This window comes from Capra hircus, chromosome 22 (assembly GCF_001704415.2).
Source record: "Capra hircus breed San Clemente chromosome 22, ASM170441v1, whole genome shotgun sequence".
Classification (NCBI taxonomy): Eukaryota; Metazoa; Chordata; class Mammalia; order Artiodactyla; family Bovidae; genus Capra; species Capra hircus.
In genome coordinates this window covers 50,494,248-50,516,790 of record NC_030829.1, presented here as the reverse complement: position 1 = coordinate 50,516,790, position 22,543 = coordinate 50,494,248, and the positions used below count along the sequence as shown (strand labels likewise).

At 57.8% G+C, this 22,543-nt stretch overlaps 3 protein-coding genes across 5 annotated transcripts; 1 reads left to right on the top strand and 2 right to left on the bottom strand.

Annotated features, from left to right (window-relative positions):
* CDHR4 (cadherin related family member 4) lies at positions 586-8,146 on the bottom strand. The gene is made up of 19 exons (XM_018038474.1): positions 8,036-8,146; positions 7,463-7,647; positions 6,954-7,116; positions 6,794-6,876; positions 6,192-6,302; positions 5,489-5,592; positions 5,166-5,302; positions 4,725-4,908; positions 4,475-4,628; positions 4,160-4,253; positions 3,721-3,924; positions 3,501-3,640; positions 2,916-3,066; positions 2,598-2,818; positions 2,231-2,373; positions 1,689-1,745; positions 1,500-1,587; positions 1,243-1,273; positions 586-725 (listed from the first exon to the last, which is right to left on the bottom strand). The coding sequence occupies exons 1-19, from the start codon at positions 8,082-8,084 to the stop codon at positions 670-672; spliced, it is 2,355 nt and encodes a 784-aa protein (XP_017893963.1). The 5' UTR covers positions 8,085-8,146; the 3' UTR covers positions 586-669.
* On the top strand, positions 10,322-12,146 carry FAM212A (family with sequence similarity 212 member A). The gene is made up of 2 exons (XM_005695942.3): positions 10,322-10,565; positions 11,302-12,146. Exons 1-2 carry the CDS (start codon positions 10,515-10,517, stop codon positions 12,100-12,102), a joined length of 852 nt encoding a protein of 283 aa, XP_005695999.2. The 5' UTR covers positions 10,322-10,514; the 3' UTR covers positions 12,103-12,146.
* Positions 12,313-21,404, bottom strand: UBA7 (ubiquitin like modifier activating enzyme 7). 3 transcript variants are annotated; one of them, XM_005695943.2, is made up of 24 exons: positions 21,201-21,404; positions 20,948-21,116; positions 20,717-20,851; positions 20,501-20,607; positions 20,093-20,183; positions 19,867-20,002; positions 19,369-19,466; positions 19,138-19,284; positions 18,313-18,495; positions 18,024-18,131; positions 17,786-17,866; positions 17,549-17,704; positions 17,288-17,453; positions 17,011-17,213; positions 16,849-16,913; positions 16,575-16,758; positions 16,424-16,498; positions 16,005-16,179; positions 15,417-15,490; positions 15,078-15,170; positions 14,794-14,985; positions 13,146-13,238; positions 12,980-13,080; positions 12,314-12,538 (listed from the first exon to the last, which is right to left on the bottom strand). In XM_005695943.2, the coding sequence occupies exons 1-24, from the start codon at positions 21,254-21,256 to the stop codon at positions 12,427-12,429; spliced, it is 3,000 nt and encodes a 999-aa protein (XP_005696000.2). In that variant the 5' UTR covers positions 21,257-21,404; the 3' UTR covers positions 12,314-12,426. The 3 variants fall into 3 exon arrangements, with proteins under 3 accessions (XP_005696003.2, XP_005696005.2, XP_005696000.2); XM_005695946.3 differs by lacking the exon at positions 13,146-13,238 and having other exon boundaries at positions 12,313-12,538; XM_005695948.3 differs by lacking the exons at positions 20,501-20,607; positions 20,717-20,851; positions 21,201-21,404 and having other exon boundaries at positions 12,313-12,538; positions 20,948-21,095.

The window sequence follows — 22,543 nt, the reverse complement described above, 5'->3', positions numbered from 1 at the left end:
CTGGGAGAGCTGGCAGTATCCTGAGACTTGATGCCAGGCTGGGTATGGGGAGTGGGCTAGCACTTCCCCCCAACAGAACCTGCCCTCCTGCAGGCTGCTGTGGGCCACTTGGCCATGTGCAGCACAGGGAGGATAGAGGGCCCATGAACCAAAGAGATCAAGAGGATATGGGAACACCTTCTCTAAAGGGGGCTATTCTCAATCCCTCCATGGCCACCCATGCCACAGGGTGCTCAAGTCTACACCAACCCTCACTTCAGTGCAAAAGCTCCAGATGCAAGAAAACCTCCACATACAGTTCGCAAACTGCCCTGGAAGTTGGTGGGGCCCCTGGGCCCTCACCATCTGCTAGAGTAGGTGTCCTCTGAGGGGACAGACCAACTGGGGGCCTCCTCAGTCATTGACGAGGATGACAGTGTCTTACTTCTGCAGAACGTTAATCACAGTCAGCACTGTACAATGCCTTCTGGAAAGAAAAAATAACCTTGTTCCCATAAGACAGGGCATCCTCCAAGTGAGAACAAGGAACACAGATCTCAGAGCTTCTCCCACATGTAGGTTACCAGGCAAGGACTCTTCTGTTGGTAATTTTGTTTATTATTGAATCAGCTTGAAAACACGTGATCATGTGAAGAAGAAATTCCCCAAATATGATGCAGCTCCCAGGCCTCAGAGCCAGCGCCGGGCTCCCGTGTGCGTGTTGAACAGGTAATCTCTGCCTGTACCTGAGCTCAGATGGTCAAGGGAGAGAGAGAGGGCCTTGCTGGCTTTGGCAGCACTGCTTCCCTCCCCTAAGGGCAGGGAAAGATATTCCAGGACCCTTGGTGTGACCCGCCCCCCACCACTACCTCCTCCTTGATCTGACTTGTCCTCTCCCTGCTTTCTCAGCAAATTATTTGAGGTCTGGCTCAGATATGCAGGAAGCATCCATGAGTCCCCAAAACTTGACATCAGCTCCCCTGAGCCCCGTGCCAGATTAGTCTGCCATAATTCATGATGACAGTGGACCATTTGGGGGCCTCTTCCCTCACAACTTTCCCCCTATTTTCCCCCCGGAGGCAGGAACCAGATCAGGGTCCCAGGTGTTTGGGAAACTGGCTGAAAAATGAGTAGGGGTGAGAAGAGACCCCATTCAGGGAAAGAGTAGATAGTGAATGTCTGGTGGTAGGCAGAGATATTGAGATGAGGTCTGGAGAGAAAGTGGGCCCAAGTGGAGAATGGTTTGGAAAAAGGGGAACTCACGGGAGTCCTGGGCTCTGCCATCAAAATGGTGCTGAGGGGAAGAAAGGAGAGTGTAACGAGGTGAACCCTGCCCATGGGGAGCAGGTGGAGGCTTGCCCCCCGAAAAGGGTCAAGAACCCACCTGCTTCCTGCATCCTGATGGTGCTGGTATGGACCCTCCCACAGGGACAGCCAGCCATGAGAAAGGAGGCAGGCTTGGCAGGGAGCACTCAGCAGCAGCCTCAGTGCCCACCGCGCAGGATGGTAGGTTGACATACCAGGCTCGTGACACTGCTGGGTGCCTGGGGTGTCTCCATCCTCGGGGCCTCCACGAACCCTTCAATGGATCCCTTAGTTCCCTGGATACTGGGGCAAAGTAGGAGCAGAAGTACAGGATAGGGCTCTGCGCCCCAGCCTGAGTTTCAGAGATGGACTTCCAGGCATAGAGGTAGAAAAAGGAAGCTTACCTGTTTAGCAGTAGAGCCTGGGTGGGTTTGCTTGATGTCTGTAGCACCTGGGTCAACCTAAAATGCCAGGAGAGACCAACAGTGAGAACAGCAGCCCTGCTGGCTCCGGGAATCAGCACCATTCATCTCCACTTTTACTGGAGATAGCCTGTGTCTGTATGCACTGGCCACACTGTTACTCCCATCTTCCCCTGGGTTCAGTCCTGTGCTCACGAGAAACTCAGCATCTTAGGGGAAGGTCACATTTCAGGTGGAAGGCAGGGCTCAGGAATAGGGGTAAATACCCAATGCATGACAGACTCAAGAGTCTAAATCCCTTGACCTTATCCACAGCCACCCCATTCCAGTCTGGGTTCTGCCAGCGAAGGAGACAACTTTCTCCCAGTGTCTCTCTGCCTCTAAGCTGATGACCCCCGGAGGGAGGGCAGTCCTCCTTAGTATCATTCTGTCTGCTCATCAACTTGGGCAGTCTTGGGTAGAACCCACTGTCACAGATGCGAGGGCTGGGGGGCAGGCAAGCAGCACAGGGATAGGAACCCTACCGCCGTAGGAGCCAGCTGAGGAACCAGCCCAAACCCAGGAGGAGAAGGGCACCGGTCACTGTCAGCACCACCACGAACCAGGGCTCTGGCTGCCAGAAAACCTCCGTGTCTGTCACAAGCAGGGGTGTCATCCTTGAAGGCACCTGAAATGGGGCCACAGCTTCACCACTGTCCTGCCAAAACGCCCCAATCATCCAGCCTTCAAACCCCTCCAAGGGCTGGGCCATCCCACACCCCAGCTTTCTCTTCTGTATTGCCAGGCTCTTTGCACTCAGCAGTTTCCTCTGAAATGCCTTCCCCAATTGTTCTACCTCGAAAACTATATCTTTTCTCCCCACCCAGCAAGGGCCTGAGGACCCCCTCTCACTGTGGTTCTGTGGGTGCTGGTGGCCCCTGTGCTGGCCCTCCAGGGCACTATATGCACAATCACAGTGGCCGTGGTGCTGAGGTGGGGGGCGGAGGGGCCTGCATCGGCCACACGGATCAATAGCTCATATGTATGGGGCTGCTCTGGCCAGGGGGAGCCCAACATGAGGTCGTTGTGCACTAGGACAGCTCCTTGCAGGCTGAATCGGCTCTGACTATTCCCTGAAAAACAGAGTGGGAGAAGAAGGGGACCATGGCTGGCCTTGGCCTGCTCCTCCCCAGCAGCCTGGAGGGCCCCCATGGTCCCCATGGCCCTCACCTCCCACAATTCTGTAGGAGAAAGCCAGGCGCTGGGGCTCCTGGGCCACCCGACACGACACTGTGGTCACCTCCAAACTACGGCCCAGGTGAGCGTAGATGGTGAGTTCCTGAAATGGGGGCTCACACTCGGGGGCATGGTCGTTCACATCCTGCTGGAAGGTAGTCAGATCACCCACCCCTAAACCCCCAGCCCAGCCCCTCAGCCTCCTCCCACCACAACCAAAATCTCGGTGTCAGCCAACAGTTTCCAGAACTTTCCACAACAAGGCCCCAACCCTCTCCAGCCAACCAGTAGAGGAAACTGAAAGTGAAGTCGTTCAGTCACGTCCGACTCGTTGCAACCCTGTGGACTGTGTCCATGGGATTTTCCAGGCAAGAGTACTGGAGTGGGTTGCCATTTTCTTCTCCAGGGGATCTTCCCCACCCAGGGATCAAACCCAGGTCTCCCACATTGTAGGCAGATGCTTTACTGTCTGAGCCACCAGGGAAGTCAGAGGAAACTGAAGGACAGAGGAAAAGCAGAGCACCCGAGGAAGGAGATGAACTCTTTCCAATTCTTTCTGAAGCTTCGGGGCTCATTTACCTCAACCTCAATGGTGATGGTGCAGGAGCCTGAACGGTGGCAGGTGGGGTCCTGGTCTTGGCTGTGGTCAGTCAGCAGGACAGTGAGCCTGTACGACTTCTGCAGCTCATAGTCCAAAGGCCCCAGGAGGCGAACCTCCCCTAGAAGACAGGGCCACAGCCTCAGCTTGCAGAGTCAACCCTGGCTCCACCCTCTCCACCCAGCCCTGGGGTGGGAGTACCATTGAGACGGTCCACAGCAAAGGGGGCGGACCCGCCAGAGGTGGAGTACTCAATGCTATCGTGTGGGTAATCCAGGTCTGTGCCCACCACAGAGCCCAGCAGGGTGTGGGGCCTTGCATCCTCACGAACCCGGAATGTCCGTGAGACACAGGTTGGGGAGAACTCGTTGACAGGTGTCACCATCACCAGCACAGGCACCTCAGCTGGAAGCCATTTGGAAGTCAGGGAGCTGGCCTGGTTGGCCTGGCCCTGCCCTGGGGTTCAGAGGAGGGAGAGGCTCTGGAGGGAGGGGGGCGGTAGCTCACTCAGGGGTCTTTAGTGGACACAACCCCACCCTATTGGTTTCCAAGAGAGGAGAGATGACGCCACCCTGAAGACAGGAAGAGGGGCACAGAGGAGCCCTGTCCTGAATGTGCACGCCTGGGCGTGGTCACTCACTGGCCATCAGAGGCTGACCACTGTCAAGCACCAGGATGGAGGCTGTATGCTGCAAGCAGGCGCCAGGAACGTCACAGTCCAGTGTGTCATTCACCTAGCCAGAGGGGCAGGAGAGTGAGCTAGGAGAGCCTTGGGCCCACTGGGCTGCCTCAGGCCAGGTTATTCTCACATAGCCTACCCTGACCTTCAGGTAAAGCGGGTTGGCTGCAACAGCATATTCTTCGCCCTCATGGTCTCCACTCCCACGCGACCATTGGGCCACCCCCTCCCTGTCCAAGCATCCTACACGTGGGTCTAAGGGCAGGGTCTGGGTACCTCCAGGACTCTGTCTCGCAGGCAGAGGCTGGAAGCGCTGGCAGGGCTGTGGAACAGCAGTTGGTAGTCCAGGGTGGAGCCAGGAGAGTCTGGGTCAGTGCAAGTGAAGGTATTCACGACGGTGCCCACAAGCGTGGTCTCGGGGATCTGAGTCCTGAGAGCAGAGGGCGGGCGGCAGAGCGGGAGCTGGGGCAGGGCTGCGAACCCTGGCTCTCACCCAACAGCCAAGGTAAGACTCCCAAATACTCACACCAGCAGCGCTGGGAGGCAGCGCGGGGGCCAGCGGTTGACCGACTGCACGTCCACCCGGAAATCAAGCTCGGCGCTGTCCCACGGCCGGAGCCGCTCGAAGGCCTTCACCCGCAGCCTAGTGACCGCGGCGTCCGGGGCTTGCGCCAGCTCCAGGGGCGCGGTGGTTCGGACCACGCCGTCGACTGGGAGGGGTGGCAGGGCGTGGCACGCAGAGTTCGGCCCCGCCCCCAGGTCAGTCCCGTTCCCACCCTCCCACCTCTCCACGCCCACCTCTTAGGGCGCAGAGACTGACCAGCTGGCCGCCGCCTCCAAGGCTCCTCTCTAACTCCGGGCCCCCAAACGCGACCTCGCCCCAGGTTCTGCCTCGGCTCCAGGCGTTGCGGGTCACTTCTAGACCACCCACAGAGGCATCCCCTTACCCGCCCTCCACGCCCCTCACCGCGTCCTATGGAGAAGAGCCGGCAGGGCACCGGGGAGACGATTTCGTAGCGCACGTCGAAGCCCTGGGCGTGGACTTGAGCCACCTTACTTCCGGGAACCAGGTTTTCGGGAATGGTGATGTTCTGGGCTTGCTGCCTGGACCAAAATGGGAGCACTGGCTCCTACCTGCTCCCGGCAGGGTCTGCAGGCCCCTCCCTTGGGTCTTGCTTGGTACAGTAGCCAGCTGGGGATGCTCCTGCAGCCCTACACCTTAACCCTACTCCTGAGTCCCTGGGGCTGGGTCCTGTCTTTCCCACTGTCCCCAGGGTAGGGGAGCCTTACGGGAAAGAGACCTGGCTGGAGGGAACAGGCAAAACTTTCACCGTCAGCATCCCACGGCAGCTTCGGCCTTGTCCAAAGGTCACTAGGATCTGAAGCTGGAAGACCTACCATGCACAGAAAACAAGAAGGGAACCACTATGTGTGTCCACCTGTATGTGTGTGCCCAGCCCCCCTCAGGACCTCCATAAGGAGCCTCACATTCACTCTTCCGCATGACCTGTCACTCTGCTGACAGATATTCCTTTGTGTCTTACTCTTCTGGGTCATAAGTCCTTCTCTTTGGATGCACACAGCCCCCAAATGAGTAATATCTGAATCATTCACAGCATGAATTAGCATCGTAGAGTTGCCAAGAGCCAGTCACTAAGATGTGGAAGCTTTAAAGAAGGAACTTCTCTAGTCTCCTTCAGACTACACCTGCCGCTGTACTCAGAGTTTTCGCTTCCTGTGTGACTGCTCAGAACTTTCTCCTTTCTGTAAGGGGCACTGTGGGCTCCTGGAGCCAGGGATCCCTATTCTTTCTAGAGCTCCAGAGCCCAGCACAGAACCAAGCCAAGGTGGGAGGACAGCCAGCATGGGGCAGCAGGTATGGCCTATGTCTGGGAAAGGCAGCATGATTGATGAGGCCAGAAACAATCCTCCATGAGGTAATGGCTCTGTCCATTTTATGCCCAGTCCATGGATATCGCCAGGTCATACTCACCTTCTGAGCCTGGCCTTTGAGTCCCTGGGATGGCGCCCACAGCTGACCCTGCCCATCGATGGAGAAAGGTCCAGGGAAGTACGGGGGGTCCTGGGCACTAGTGATGTTCATCTGACAGAAAAGAGATGCTGGAGGCCCCCTTCCCTACCACAGTGCCCCCAAGCAACCCCAAAATACCCCAAGAACCCAACATGTATCCGCCCACTCTCAAATCTCCTGTACTCTGCTACTGCCACTTACTCTAGCCTGGGCTCCCCTGGCCCTGATCCAAAATCGTGTCTGCTTTTAAACTATTCAGTTTTTTAAATACATTTCTTTTGGGGATTGTAAAAACAATTCAGGTTTGTTTTTTTTTTTTTTTTGAGAATTTAGAACACAGAAGAACTTTAAAGAACTCAACCCCTGAGAAGTCCCTACAGGAACAGCCATAGTCACTGGAGGTTGGGAAGCCCTCAGTGACTCTCTCCAAGAACATGTATCCCACAGAGGCTCAGTTATAAAGAGTCCTTCTGCAGACTGTTCTTGGCCAGGCAGGGGCTGGCCTTGGTCTTCCCATCTCCCTCCATCCTACCCCCCTACCACTGCCCACATGCAGGCCTCACCTGGGCTCCCTGGCCTGGGAGCAGCAGAGTGTACAGTGGGGTCCCAGGTGTGACAGTTTCTTGAACCTGAATAATTTCCCCAGCTGGCCAGAGGGGAGGTAAGGGAGGTTCAGGCCATGCCTGCCCCCCCACATCCCCCGCCTGCTGCCTCTGGCCTTACCTGGGCTGGCAAATCGACCAGCACACTGGTCACGATTAGGGTCCCGCTGAATATCCACAGAAAGCCGACCCTCTGTCACATGGTTGCCACATGTGAACCTCAGCTGCAGCTCATAGTGGTTCACTGTCAGGGCATCCAGCCGGGCCGAGCTGCTCAAGGTCATCTGTGGCAGGTGGGCAGTGCCATGTGGGGCCTAGGATCTCCACCTCCCGGCACCACCTCTAGGGCATTCCCTGGTGGCTCAGATGGTAAAGAATATGCCTGCAGTGCAGGAGACCCAGGTTCGATCCCTGGGTCGGGAAGATACCTGGAGAAGGGAATGGCAATCCACTCCAGTATTCATGCCTGGAGAATTCCATGGACAGAGGAGCCTGGCAGGCTACAGTCCATGGGGTTGCAGAGTGGGACATGACTGAGCAACTAATACCATCACTTTCACACCACCTCTGACTTTGTGAATTTAGAGTCTGCCCTTCCCCCACTGTCCCCAGCTGTGCCCATGACCATACCTTGCCCACATAGGTCCTCTGCCACCTGGTCAGGCTAGGTGGGTTAAAGAAGGTGGTGGGTGGCTGTACATGGAGCAACTCCAGGGTTGCTATGTATGAAGAGCAGTTGAAGGAGAAAGACTTAAGGGTGGCTCCAGGTCCCTGGCTCTCAGAGACGTCTATGAACCAGGACAGGCAGTAGAGGTCTGCGAGGAAGAGATGATTCAGGCTAGAGACCCCCATGCTCATGGAACCAGGTACACAGAGTCCTTCCCTTTTGCCTTGGGGCCTGGCCACATCTTGGAGACAAGCAGCCAAGGTCTCCCCTTGTCCCCCACATCCAACCATGGATCGGCTCATTTCATGGACTGGGGCTAGGTCCTATCTTTCCCACTGTCCCCAGGATAGGGGGACAGTGAGAACTTGGGTGAGGAAGCAGCTAAGATAAAGAATGAGAGTCAGGGGTTCAGATCTTGCCCTTTCCTGGCTCCCCCCAGCCACTGTCCTCCATGGTAGCTTATCTGAGAGGGAGCAGGACTCCACTGTGGACTCAGGGGGTGAGAAGTGAAGTTCCCCCACCCACCAGCTCCTCACCAGAGACAAGCAGAGCAAGAAGCAGCACGAGGGGCCTGAGCAGCACCATAGTGGCCTTAAGACACGACAGCAGCGGAGACTCCAGAAGGGCAGACGTGTTTTGTCAGGGCCACCCTGTTGCCAGGTCTGTTGTTCAAACACAGGACTCCTTGGCCTCCAAGATTCCAGCCCCACCCAGCCCCTGGTGACTGAGCTCTGGACACTATAGGTTATCAAGAGGCCTGGAAAACTCCATTTTTTCACTGCTCCCAGTGGATTTCCCTGTTTATCACTACCATGCAAAGATGCGAGGGGAGAGAGGCCAAGCTTCAGATAGGGAAACTAAGGCTCATGGAAGTCTTGGTTATGCAGTTCTTGGAGACAGAACATGCACAGCAGCCAGGAAAAGTGGGCCCAGGCCTGCTATCCCACAAAGCCTGAACTCCAGCTGCTCACCCCCATTAGAACATTATCTGCCTGTGAAATCTGAGCCCAGCCATCAACAGAATCTCCCAAAATCTGTCTACGTTCAACAGACAAAAGGTATCCTTGGTGATGGAAATAAAAATGGTGGTTACTTTGGGGCATAGCAATTGGAGGGGACAAAAGGTGGCCTCCTCGAGTGGCTGGTGATATTCTATATCTTGATCTGGGTGACACAGGTGTCTACAGATTTTAACATGTATAGAGCCATACCTTTAAGAGCTGTCCATTCATCTTATTTACAATCATATGCCAGTTTTTAAAAGGTTGTCTTCACATGCTTTCTCCACCTCTTTGCCTCTCTTTTCTACCCACTTTGTTTGAGCTTGTTCCTCTCCCCATAAAAATGCCCTTGTCAGGGTCCTCAGAGACCTGCCAACTGTCCAGCAGTTTATGTTCTTTTCTCACCTCCTCAGCAAGCGTTTGATGCTTGCTCCCCTCGGCTCCTAAGTGCACACACTCTTAGTTTCCTCCCACCTCCCTCACAGCTCCTGCTCAGCTCCTTTGCTGGTTCTTCTTCATCTTCCCTACCTCCACCCAGTGGAGTGTTCCAGGGTTCATCCTGTCCGCTGCCATCCTCTGTCCACATGTCCACAAATGGCCATTTGATTTTCTTCTCCAAGACCACTCTTTTCCAGTCTTGCTTGGTTGATTCGTACCAGTTCCATCCAACCAGTAGTTCAGCCTGGAAGTCTAGGAGTCATGCTTCTCTTTGTCTTCCCATACTCATGTATTAGCAAGGCTTGATTTTAACTCCAAAACATACCTCAAAGTATGTTTGCTCTAGACCTACCCAGATCCAGGCCCTCCCTTCCCTTGATGGATGAGGCAGGAGCCTCCACTCTTGACAGCAGAGTGGTTCTCCCAAAGCAGCGATTATCTAAACAGCAGCCAGCCCAGGTCGTTACCTGCTCAAAAGCCTTCTAGCGCTCCCCACCACACCAAAAACAAAACCCTTTATTCCCTTCTAAAATGGCTAGGAGCCTGGTTTTGCTGACCTCTTCAGTCCTCTCCCCCTCCTGTCAACTACCACCATGAGAAATATCTAGGCCTTCCCTGGTATTTTCCTGTCTACTGACTTATCTAGTTTGTCTCCAGTTAGTCTGTGTCGTTGAACCTAGCCCTAGCCACCTCAGGGAACTGGCTCTAATCCTTTGGTCAAAGAACCCCCTGCGGTAATCCCCTGCATTCACTCAGCCTGCCTGTAGTCCGGGATAGACAGGATGCAGGTGTTGGGAATCCCCACGAGAGGGCAGCCCTGCTTAGCTCGGCCGAGGCAAGAGACACGGGAATGGGAGGCTGGGCCTCGGCCGGGGCTCCTCCCCGGTGCTGCAGCGAGGTTCTGCGCTCCCTGAATCCTCAGAGGGGCCGGACCCCTCCCATGACTTCCAGGGACTGTGGAGGCCAGCTCCAGGAGCGGATTCAGTGGGTCGGACCACGAGCGGGCCACAGCACTGCCGAACCCGACGATTGGGCCCGATCTACCGGCTCAAGGGCGCAGCCGCGGTACCCTTGCGCTCCAGGGACCCCGGCGGGAGGGACCACAAATTTCCCCTGGGAATAAATGAGGAAACTGAGGCTGCCGCAGGGATGCGACTTGTCCTGGGAGTCAGCTCAACGGCCCGGGACTACGGGGACTCCCGGGCCGGATCCCGCCAGGTTTCCAGCTACAGTCCCGCCCTTCCCCATAAGAGCTGCTTCTAAGGAGTGGGTAGTGGGCGTCAGGCTCGCCCACCAGGCAGGGCCCCGGGGGTGGAGCCACACCAGCCCCGCCCCAGCTCCATTGGCTGAGGCGCCAGGGGCGGGGCGGGGCCGCCAGATGTTGGGGCGGCGGCGGCGGCGGCGGCGGCGGCGGCGGCGGCGGCAGCAGCAGCAGCAAGAGCTGGGGAGAGGGAGGAGCCGCGGAGCCAGGCGGAGGGCAAGGGCGCCGCTGGCCGGCCCGCCGGGCCCTCTCCGCACCGCTCTCGCTGGAGTTTGAAGAGGAACTGGCAGGCCTGGAGGGGGCTGCGGCACGGACATGCACAGCGCTCGGCTTGACAGTTTCCTTGGCCAGCTGCGCTGGGAACTGGTGAGGCTTGGGGGCGGGCGTGGCTCGTGAGGACTTGTGTGGGGTGCTCGGCTGCCTTCCTACCCGAACGACACTAGGATGGGGGGGAGCTGTCCCGAGTGCCCATCCAAGACAGGATGGGGGCGGGGCGGCGTAGATGGCCCAGATGGCCCGCGTCGGGTTTCGGACGATTGGGAGCTGCGCTGGGCATCAAGTAACAGCCGCCCAGCTGGCCGTGCTGCTGGCGCAACGCAGGAAGTTGTGGGGGAGAAACTTCTTGGGCAGAACAGGGGGTTTTACGGAACTAAAAAGGTGGTGGGGCTACTACCGATGCCCCTTATTCCAGGCTGGCGTGTACCTCTTGTCTTCCTGGAAGGTGCTCTTTTCTTCTCTGAAAGAGGCTGCGGGCTTTGGGGAGCTGAATCCCTCAAGAGGCACAGGATGCCCCCCCAGCCCTGAGCAAGACCTACTTCCCCATGCAGGCCCACAACCCTGCCTCCCGCCCTGGTGGCGGGTACCAACTTGCCCGGCTCTGCGTGCTGCAGCCTGCCGGACTGCCATCAGGTCGGCCAATGGGAGCCACACGAGCTTCGTGTGCCAGCACCCCATGCCGACCTGGTGCCCGCTAGAGGCCTTGCTGCTGAGGCCTGCAGGCCTGCCCAGCCCTCCTGGGCCTTCTGTTTTGGAACTGGCCTGATCAGGCAGGCCGGAGTGACCAGCACTGCTCCTACCACTTCTGCCCTCTCTTCTTCCACAGCTGTGTGGCCGGGACACTGGCTCACCCCCAATGCCTGGTCCCCTTCCGCCACCCCCCAAACACCGCCCAGGCGTGCGGCTCAAGCACCAGCTCAGGGCCTCAGATGCGTTGGAAGAGGACTCGGTCTGTGGTGTGGAGGAAGAGGATGACGAAGTAGGGGTGACAGGAGACAGGAGTGCAGCCTTTGGGAGCCCCAGGGAGCACGGCCTGGACTGGGACTCTGGCTTCTCAGAGGTGTCAGGCAGCACATGGAGAGAGGAAGAGCTGCCCGTACCCCAGCACCCAGCAGCCTCGGCATGGCCCCCCCGGAGACAGCGCCTCTCAACCAGTGGTGTTGCCCAGCCTAGCGGTGCGCCCATGGCCCGGGTACCACCTGTCCACCGACCACGGCCCAAGTCCACCCCAGATGCCTGCCTGGAGCACTGGCGGGGGCTAGAAGCCGAGGACTGGACCACAGCCCTGCTGAGCAGGGGTCGTAGTCGCCAGCCCCTGGTGCTGGGGGACAATTGCTTTGCGGACTTGGTGCACAACTGGATGGAGCTGCCCGAGGCAGCGGGTGAGGGGGACAATGGGGGTGGGCCCCGTGCGCGTGCTCGGCCCCCCCAGTTCCTGCTGGGCCTCTCTGAGCAGCTGCGGCGCCAGCTAGCCAGGGCGCGCCGGGCAGCACTGGCAGGAAAGCGACTGTCATGCCCACCTCGCCCAGAACCCGAACTACCTGCGGATGTCTCACGCTTTGCAGCCCTCATGAGTTGCCGCAGTCGGCAGCCCATCATTTGCAATGATGTTGTCAGCTACCTCTGACCCTGCCCTCCAGCCTGGGACAATAAAGGCCTTTCTCTGGACAATCCTGGTTCTGTACCCCTCGAGGCTCCAGGAGGCAGCGCCAGCCCTGCAAGGCACAACTCAGGCAGGCGAATCGAAAGAGCCTTTTCCCTCCCCTGCAGGGGTCCTTGTCACGCCTGTGTCACACGCCATGTGTCTGCTCCATCACCCGTCCTGTCCACTGAACACCTTCCTTCAACAAGTGTTTATTGAGTGTCTGCTGTGGGCTTGGGACGCAGGGCTCGGGACGCAGGGCTCAGGATGCAGGGCCCGATGGAGCTGGGCGGTGGGGCTGCTGCCTTGTCACAGCTTGTAGTGCAAACGTGGAAAGTTAGTGTCATACTCCTCGCCCTCGTAGCCAAGTTCCAATACCAGCACCCGCTGCCCAGGCTCCTTCTTCACCAGCTCTGTCACCCTGACGTGGGGGGAGGGGGTGGGGAGATTGGATAGGTGAGTGGTGACAGAGAGTGTCCTGGCATGGGCTCCAGGGTGCTGGGGGACCAGAAGGAGCCCAAGCTAGGAGCAGGAGCAGCCCAAGACAGGAAACATCTGAAAACTATTTTAGGAGCGGCTGGCGGGGCGAGCAGGAGGCAGGAAGCTGTGAGTCCCCTGGGAGTGGGCCGTGAAAGGGGAGGGTGTGGAGGAGCTGGTGGGGCTGGCCAAGCAGGCAGCTCCTAGAGGCCCCTCCTAGAGGGCTCCTGACCCTTACCCCACCCCCAGCCCGTTTGCTGGCTCCATTTGGCAAAAGAAAACTTCAGGAAGGTGTGAGGGGCCCAAATGGGGTTGGGAAGAGGAGAGGCTGCGCATCCCTCACCTCCAACCTCCAGGGCCTGGTTAAAGCCAGGTGCGGGCTCACCTGCGGGACAGGTGCCGGGCCTGTTTTTCCTCAGACCATCCTGCTGAGTAGAGCTGGGCCGACCCATGCAGGAGCATCGTCACCCTCAGTCCTTGTAGCTCCTAGAGAGAGATGGGTCAGGGGCCAGCAGGGCCAGGCCTGGGAGCAGGGCAGAACTGGGGCACACCTGGATGTGGGCCAGCAACGACTCCAGGGTCCTCTCGGGCTGCCCAGCAGGCACTTCCAAGCGGTCCCAACAGGTCCACTTCAGGTGATGGAACTGGGGGGTGGCAGTGGGGAGGAGTGAGAAGCTTCTTACACACACACACCCTCTCCCTGCCCCAGTTGCCAATAGCTTATGGCCCCTTTCCTAGGGGAGGAGCTGGACTAGAGGCAGGAAGCAGAAGCCAGGGGGTGGGGATGGAACGTGGGATCTGGGCCCAGAATCTCAACACCCTCCCGGCCTGTGCTGGGACAGGAAATGGGGCTATGGGGCCCCCCGCACAGGGAAACAGGCGATCCATCACACAGGCTGATTGTGTGTGTGTGTGTGTGTGTGTGTGTGTGTGTTGGGGGGGGTGCACAGCTTCCTGAGGAAGCGAGGAAGCAGGAGCAGGGCTGCTGCAATCTCTGATAAAGCTGCCTGTTCCTCAAATGTAAGGCTGGAAGAGAGGGTGGGGGGCGGGTACATCCGGTCCCCTAATCCTTTACCACCAGGGCCTTGGACTTTCTCATAGACACATGGGTGAGGGGCACAGTGACTTCAGTGGGGACACAGTCCACAGAGGACTCTCTTTCTGTCCCTTTGTTCCTTGTTTCTTGAGTCTTGGGGTTCTGGTACCCAGAGCTGAGGACATAAGGGTGGCAGGCAGCCAGGGACCAAGACTAGAGGGGTTCTGCCAGCTCCCCAGAAAACAGTGAGGTCAAGCTGAGACAGGACCAGAAGTGATGTGGGGGACCCTTCTCCTCCCTTCCCCCTCCTCCATAGACAAAGGCAGCTTGTGTTCTAGCTAGAGGAGGGGCCCTCACAAAGGGGCTCTGTGTGCTGTGCCCTGAGGGACCCCAGGGCTGCTCAGCCTAAGCCCAGTGCCGGCCCATGACCTCTCCCCTCTACCCTGGTGAGAGAATTCTCTCCAGACCCTCTCCTGTGTCCCCAGGGAAATGCCAACTTTTACAGAGCCTGGGCACACAGCCGGGGCATTCACAGCCCAACACTTGAAGGAACACATATGCACACAAGCCCACACGTGTACTCACAGGCAAAGCCATGCAGGCCCACATCATGAAAGGGCCCTGCAGCCTCCTCTGGCACACAGATGTGCAAGCATGCTCCCTCCATGGCCACACACCACGGAGCCAGGGATGCCCAGACCCAGGTGCCCTCACACTTGTGACAGGAATGCACACCCTGTGACAGAGTTGCACACCCCCATACCCATGCTGGTGAGCTCAGTGCCCTTTAACTCAGTTGAGGGGGGCAGGCGAGGATCCCCATGCCTGGCAGCCTGACGTTAGGCTCTGTTTAGGGCTTGGGCCCTAGTCCCCCCTCCCCCTCAGGGAAGGCGGGGATGGTGGGGGATGGATGTCTGGCTCCACTAATGAGTTAAAGCTGCAGCTCCCCCAGACCTGGAGGGTTGGGGGCTGGGGGTGGCTGACGGCTGCTTCCTGTGTCTGACAGGTCCCAGCCTGGCTGTGCAGCAGGGAGGCAGCTGAAGGAGGTCTTGAGGACTCCCCCAGAGTCTGCGTCCCACGAGAGCCTGAAGCTGGAGTAGGGCCTGTTTGGGTAGGTGCAGGGAAAACTCAGGTCTGGTACAGGTGAGGTGTCCAGGGCTCACCTTCTGGATGTCTGGGGCCTTAGGTACCCAGCGGCTAAAGTAGTTTTCAGCCAGGTGCAGATAGCTGTGGCGAAAGGCATGGCGGGGCCGTGGTCCGCCCACCACCTTGTACAGCTCCAAGCCCACCAGGCCAGCCACGGCCGCTGTAGTGGTGACAACGGCTGGGATAATCCGGCCCACAATTCGCTTGGTCTGCCAAGGACAGGAGATCTGATCTGGGCCCGAGGCCTAAGGCTAGGGTTTGACCCGCCACCTCCAGGCCTGAGCCCCAAGGGGCAGGTTACCTCAGCGTGGCTAGCCACTGGGATCCCATAGTTCTGAGCTCTCAGGCTGGCCGCTGCCACCACAAAATCCACGTGGAAGTTGCTGTCATTGTCCTATGAGACCCAAGGCACAGTTGTATGAACACTGTCCCAGTGCCCCGAACCTGTGCTGCTACACAGGTCTTCACACGATTCTGTGCTTAACAGGTAAGGAGACGGAGGCTCAGGGAAGCTGAGCTGCTTCTGGGATCCTTCAGGGAGGAAAACTCAGGCCCAGGGACTTCAAAACTACCTACTTAGCTCTTGACCTTCCCCATCAACCTCTCTGGCCCAGCCCTTCACTCCCACTTGGGCTCTGACCTTCTCGAATGTCAAGGGTTCAAGGGAAGGACCCTTGCTCCAGGTCTTCAGGTCTTCATGCAGTTGCTTACAGCCTGTTGGGAGGAGGAGGAGGGTTAAAACAGTCCTTAGCCCCCAAGTCCTATACTCTTCTTGAGCCTGCCTGCCTGTCCTTGGTCCCTGCCAAGTCTACCACTTACCGCTTTCAAGGAGATCCCTTGATGGATGGTGCAATCTCTTCTCTGGCAGCCCTAGCCCTCACGTTATGTGTGCCTGCACACACACACATACCTAGGTGACCCTGTCCTCATCAGGGGGGGCACAGCTAGTTGCTCCCCAGGGCCCAGTGGTTTGTGGAGTTTTTTTCCTTTGCTGAGAGTTGGCCAAGGGAATGGGGTGGTGAGGATGGTAAATAGGAGGGAGAGGACCTACTCTGGGACCAGGGGATGAACCCAAGGCTAGAGAGAAGCAAGGTCAGAGGGCCTAATAGGTTGTCACTTGGCTTCAGGGGCCCCAGACCCATCTTCTTTCTGCAGCACAGGCTGAGGAATCTCAGGCCTTTGGATGGCAGCATAGAGGGCTCAGGGCCGGGGACCTCACCAAACTCACCAGAAGGCGAATCCAGCTCCAGCTCACTAGCAAAAATGCGGTCCATGTTCTGGGGGTCAGGCAGTGGCAGCAAATTCAGTAGTCCCCTGAGCGCAGTCTGGTCCTGTGAGCCAGGCAGCCTATGCATCTGGGCATACAGGTTGGCAGCTGCCAGCACGTAAAGGAGGTGTGTATCCTGCAATGAGACCCAGAGGCTCATGGGCCTGAGTGAGCGTGTGTGGGTGCGTGGGGCGGGGGTCAGCGCCCACTTGAAGATCTGTTGGAGGGCCTGCCTCCGCCTCCCATGTGGACACCCACATGTGCACAGACGTGGCTGTCTCCCTCTCAGCGTCTCGGCATCGCTACAAAACACAGAGGTGCTCACCTCTGCCCTGAGGGGCCACATTTCCATCTCAGGGCTGCCCAGGGACCCCACTCACTTGGCTAGCATCAAACTCCAAGGGCTGGGGATACTGTTTGGGACCCGACCAGAATGGAGTTCCATCCTCCTGCACCTAGGGAAACACAGAGGCTGCTGGGCTCAGTCCGGTCGCCCCCAAGCCCTCAGCCTCCTGGCCCCCAGCCACCCACTTTGTCAGGTGGGTAGGTCCTCAGCAGCTGTGTGATGCCATAATGGAAGCGGAGCTGCCAGTGGCCAAGGGCCCACAGCACGCAGTCTCGCCAGGTCTGTGGACGCTCTGTCAGGACACCCCGCATTGTCTGCAACAGGGGCTGCTTCTGCGACTTAACCAAGCCTTCTGGAGATGAGAGTGCGCTGCGGACGGTTGGGAAAGCTTGAGGCTAAGCCCTGAGCCTCTTGGTGTTAGGGACCCTGGACTCCCATTCGCCCTTGTCGGGGTCTTACTGTGGGTGGCTGTTGATGGTCTTGGCAGACTCACAGAAAAGGTCGTCAAACTCACCCTTGGCCCACTGTGGGGGAGAGAGAAGCCATGAGGTGGCAGTTAGGAAGTAGGTCTGGGGCAGAGGACTGAGCCAGGCAGGTAGGAGTCTCCGGGGTGCCTCCCACCTGCACGGTGTGCTCGGCTGTGGCGGGAATGTACCGCACAGTGCAGACAGGCTCGGGGGCATCTTCAGAAGCTGCATCAGAGGGGGCTTTGTAGTTCTCAGTCACGTGTGGTATGAACACGCCAGCGCTACCCCGGGTGCCTGTGGTGCCTGCCTCCAGGAGTGGTTTCAGAAAGTGGGTGCAACGAGCAGCTATGTAGTCCCCTGGCAAGGGAGGCAGAGGGTCAGAAGTGGGGCTGGCACTCAGACAAGAGTGAGTTCTGAGGCTGGGCACTCACGGGCCTCGAAAGTGTCCACGGCAGCAGCCACACCATCCACACCGGAGAAGAAGTCGTCCCCAAAGATGTGCTCTGTAGTGGGATCCAGCTGGAGGTTGAGTGGGGTAACCTGCAAGTCTGCATTCAGGCGGCGAGTGGCCTCTGCAGCCACCTCTGCCTTTTGCCTCTGAGAAGAAAGCAGGAAGATGTTGGGGGTGGGGGGAGGGGGGTACTGTGGGAGGACAGTCCAGGATGTGGGCGTGGGGAAGGGTCGACACTCACGTGAATGTCCTGGGACCTGAAGAGGAACTGCCGGCTAAGGTTGGAGAGCTCCACATGGTCCATGTCGGCAACGGTCACGCCCCCACTGCCCCCAGCCCCCAGGCCCATCAGGGCAAAGCCTTTGAGCAGCTCGCAGCCGACAGCGCCAGCACCCACCTGCCGGCAGGCAGGAGCAACCTTAGCCAGAGGGCCAGGCCTCACCCCTCCGCACACTCCCAACCTCACCACGTGGCTCACCAGGAGGTAGTGCTGGTGGCTCAGCTTCTCCTGAAAATCTGCCCCAAACACTGCAGTTTGCCCATCATAGCGGCAGCGTCTCTAGGGAACACAGACTGGGCTTGACGACGACCACCGGCCTGTGCTGGGTCTCCCTCTCACTCCCAGTTTTCCAGGTCAGGACCTCAGGACTATTCTTCATGTTTCTCCCTGTGTCCTGAGTTTAGCTAAGGCTTGCATCCCTACCACACGTTCTCACCGGTGCACAGTCCTCAGGGTTGGGAAAGGGGTCCCCAACTTCCGGAAGGCAATCCAGGGCATCGAAGTACAGCCACTGGTCCAGGGGCATAAACTTGCCAGAAATCGCCTGTAAGTCAGAGCTTTAGTCTGGGGACTCTTGGCACCTCCTAATCCCCTGAGATCCTGGCTGAGGGCTGCACCCAGGTTGGTGAAGCTCCTAAGGCTGCTCTCTAGTGTTGGGCACCCTGTGGCATCCACAGTGACCTCTGCACCCTTCCCAGCCCCGCGCTGTCTCTGCCTGTGCCCACCTTCAGCACTTCCTGGGCAGCCACAGCACCTAGCACAGCTGCCATGGGGCTCAAGCCACCAGCACTGCTCAAGGCAACTGTCCGCACAAGAGACTCATCCAGCTGCTCTTCCAGAGGCTCTCCTTCTGTCCCCTTCAGTGGTCCCATGGCCTGGGCCAGGTCCACCACCATCTCTGCATCAACCTAGCGGGTAGAATTCTGTTAAAGCAGACCCACCCTGAGCTCCACCCCACATTTGAATCCTTCAGGCAGCCATCCCCCCTGTTCCACAGAAGAAGCAGCAGAAGCCTGAGTGGGAAGGCCCCACTAGGCGATGCCTGGTGCCAGACAATGGCCCTGGAGGCTCCCCCAACCTGGGAGCAGCTGCCAGGCCAGATCTGAGGGGTGAGGAGTGGCATGAGTCCCCAGGCTTTGTGCTTGGCCCCTTCATGAACTCAGCCTCTGGTCTAGGGCTTCCCTGCTGGCTCAGATGGTAAAGAATCTGCCTGCAATGCAGGAGACCTGGGTTTGATTCCTGGGTTGGGAAGATCCCCTGGAGGGCAGGGCAACCCACTCCAGGATTCTGGCCTGGAGAATCCCTATGGACAGAAGAACCTGGCAGGCTACAGTCCATGGGGTCACAAAGAGTTATGACTGAGCAACTTAGAACAGCTGGTCTAGAGATAAGTGTTTATCAGCTCCCCACAGCCCATCGTGTCTTCTTTATATAAGTGGGACACTGCTTCTGGGTTCAAACTTGGATCCGTAAGATAGTCACTGTCACCTCCTGGTAGGTGAGGCCCCATTATGACAGAGGCTAGGGAGAGGGGCATCGGGGCCACTCACAGGATCCCAAGGCTTGGGAGGGCGGCCATGGAGCTGCTGGAACTTGTGCAGTGAGCGGAAGGACTGATGCAGGCAGCGGGCACGGTGAACCTCCTGGGGACTCTGGGCCACCACACGGGGCTGAAGGAGGGCTGCGTCCAGGGGTTCCTTCAGGGGGCACTCAATTTAGGGTCAGATCCGGAACCCTGTGGGCCCCTCGAGGCACCCAACTCGAGATGACCTTGCACTCACGTGGCTGACAGTCTTGGCTCTCTTGACCTCAGTGACAGCCCCGCCACGTAAGTAACGAGAGAAAGCTGTTGTGTCTCCAATCTCCAAGGTCCCGTCCTCTGGGGAAGATTGAGCCTAGTCAGCATGCCCTCTGAACCTGAGTAGCTCCCCACAGCCCATCCTGTCTTGCCTCAGCATTCTCAAGGCGGGACTTCCCTGCTGGTCCAGTTAGTTAAGAATCCACCTTGTGATGCAGGGGACGTAGATTCAGTCCCCGGTCAGGAAATAAGATCTCAAACACCATGGAGCAACTAAGCCTGTAGGCCACAGCTAGAGCCACGGAGGACCCCACATGCTGCCACCAAGACCCGAGGCAGCCAAATAAATAATTAAAACAAAACAAAATTCTCAATGTGGCTCTGCCCTGAGGAAGGTAGAGAGAGACCTTATCTCCAAAAACCAGGCTGCGTCCACTCCCACAGGGGCCTGGGTGCTGAGCCTGGAGTGGGGTTGACGTACCCCGCACATGGAGAGGCCGAGGATCACAGCCGTTGAGCTCCACCATGCCCTCAATGCCTGAGAAAGTCACCCAATCCCCTGTGTGGAAGTGGTGGGCATCAGCCTCTTCTCTCAGAGTGAGAATGCCAGGGGAGCCCTGTGATGAGAGGCAGCCTGCTCAGGGGGCCTAGCCCTGCCTTTCACAGGCTCCTTAGTAGGGGTAGTGCCCCCCGACCCCAGCACCCACCTGGGAGATGTGCTGGATGGTGGCCATCAGGGGTTCCGCCTCCGTGGGGTCCTGCACAGTGAAGTTCTTACCGAAGTCACAAAACAGCTGCCTGTGGCAGGGTGGCAGGGGTCACTGAGCTGACTCAGTGTTTAACCGCCACGGTTATGGTGAAGGGCAACAGGCACTACGGCAAGCCCCGAGGAATTGGGGGAAAAGTGCTGGGACAGGCTTGGAAACTGGAGTTTGAAAGATGTACTGAGCAAGTCTGGAGGCTGGGGTAGAGGAAGCAGACGAATGGGACTGGGGACTGTGATCATGAGGGGAAAGTGGGAACAGCCCTGGGGTTGGGTGGAGGGGCTCTGGAGCAAGCCTGGAACTGGGATCGCTTGCTGCCTGTGATGTGGCAGTCTGGGCGAGCCATCTCACCCCACGAGGCCTCGGGTGTCCGCCACCAGGAAGCAGACTCCATGCTCGTGGCACAAGGTGCCCACTCTCAGCTGCTCCTCCAGCCTTGAGGCGGTCAGCACCACCACCTGAGTGGACCTCATGAGATCAGTAGGGCCAGAACCACTTCGAGCCCACCCTGCTGCTAAGGGCTGGGGGTGGGGGAGGTTGGCCTGGAGAGTAGGGCTGGGAGGGCACCTGGAAATCCAGCAGCAGGTCCTCGGTGATGTCGCCTGTATAGACGCACACCTGAACGGCTCCATTGAGCTCAGCCAGAAGTTTTTGAGAGGCCTCAGCCCTGCTCCTTCCCAAGTCCTGCTCTGAGAGCAGAAACTAAAGAGATGCCCAGACTGGCTTTAGCAAAGAGTTTTTTCTTGGGCCCCACCCCTACCCTGGTCTGGAAACCCACAGTCCCCCCAGGAGCCTCACCTGGGCAGCCAGGTCAGACCAGCAAGTAGGATGGGGATCATGGAGAGTGAGGCTGCCCACACCCATCAGGACCAAGTTTTTGGCCACCTCAGCCCCCAGGCCCTGCAGGCCAGACAGCAACACCTTTGCTCCCTGAATTCTCCGCATGGCCGGCAAGCCCAGCACATACCTGTGGGCAGGAAGAAAGAGGGCAGGCAATTGGAAACCAGGGGTTAGAAGGCTAACCTGCTCTCCTCCCCACCTTGAGCCTCACAGCTGCCGCGAGTATAGCTCCTTATCCAGCGACTTGGAGGTCTCCAAGGTATCCATCCTGAGGCCCGGGGCTGCAGGGCTTGTAGACAGGAGGCAGTGCCAGCAGGAGCCAGTGCCCAGCGGTGGCTAGTGCAAACAGGAGCTAAGGCTCAGAAATGAAAGATGCAGCTGGCAGCTTTCTTCCTGGTTCCTCTGTCATTTCGGGTAAAGCAAAAGTGAAAGTGAAACTGAACAGGCTTGTGGTCCCGCCTCCAGCCTGTCCCGCACAGCCTGGCTTGGCAGACTTCTGGCAGCCCGAGCGCACTGGCAAGTGGGGAGAGAATTCCCGGATCTGTTTCTCTCTGGGAGAGCAGGTATTTCTCTTAAGGAAGAAAGAGGGCAGGGCCATGGGAGGGATCCCTGTGGTCTTCTGTAGCTCCCTAGATGTCCTAAACTGCAAGCTCCTGTCCCCTTCAGGGGTCCCTGTCTGAATGGGCTTCCTGCCCAGAGGACTGGTGGGCTTCCTGCCCAGAGGACTGGTGGGGAAGCCCTTGTCCTGAGGGCTCACCTGGCCTCCTGTCCACACACAGAGACTTAGAGACCCTAGAGGGCAGAGCCAGCCCCATTCCAGAGGCTGAGAGAGCTCATGGGCTATGCTGCCCATATCCAGGGCTCACCCTAGACTTGGGGTGCAGCCTAGCACTGTTGGGAGTGCCTGCGTGTTCTGGAGTCATCTCCTCCGGGATCAGGGATTCCCCTCTGCCCACACTGCACAGCCGGGACAGTTGGCAGCCCCAGGTGGCCAGTCAGGATCTCTCACTGATGCGTCCCAGGACTCAGACAGGGTTGTCAGTCTCTGAGTGTCAGCCCTGTGTGGAAGACTAGGGGCAGTTATGATCATGTGTCCTTTATATTTTAAAATAATTATAGATTCAGAGGAAGTTGCAAAAAATAGAAAAGAGGGGCTACCCTCCCCACAGATGTCTCCCTCTGCCTTCTTAGGAACCCAGGGCCAGTTCTCTAGAGGATGGACCACAGATCCCTGCAAAACTCCACAACAGTTAAACCAAGTGCTATCAAAAATTCTTTTTTTAAAAAAATTAAGGTAAAACCTATATATCATTAAAATAACCATTTTAAAGTATACAATTTAGTGGGATTTAGTGTGTTGACAATGTTGTGCAATCACCATATCTACTTTCAAAACCTCATCACCCACCAAAAGACACAACTACGTTGGATAATTGCTACACACCCCCATTCTATCGCCTGGCAAACATACATGCTTTCTGTCACTAGGGATTTGCCTATTCTGTGTATTTTATATAAAAGGAATAGTACAAAATGTGACCTTTGGTATCTGTT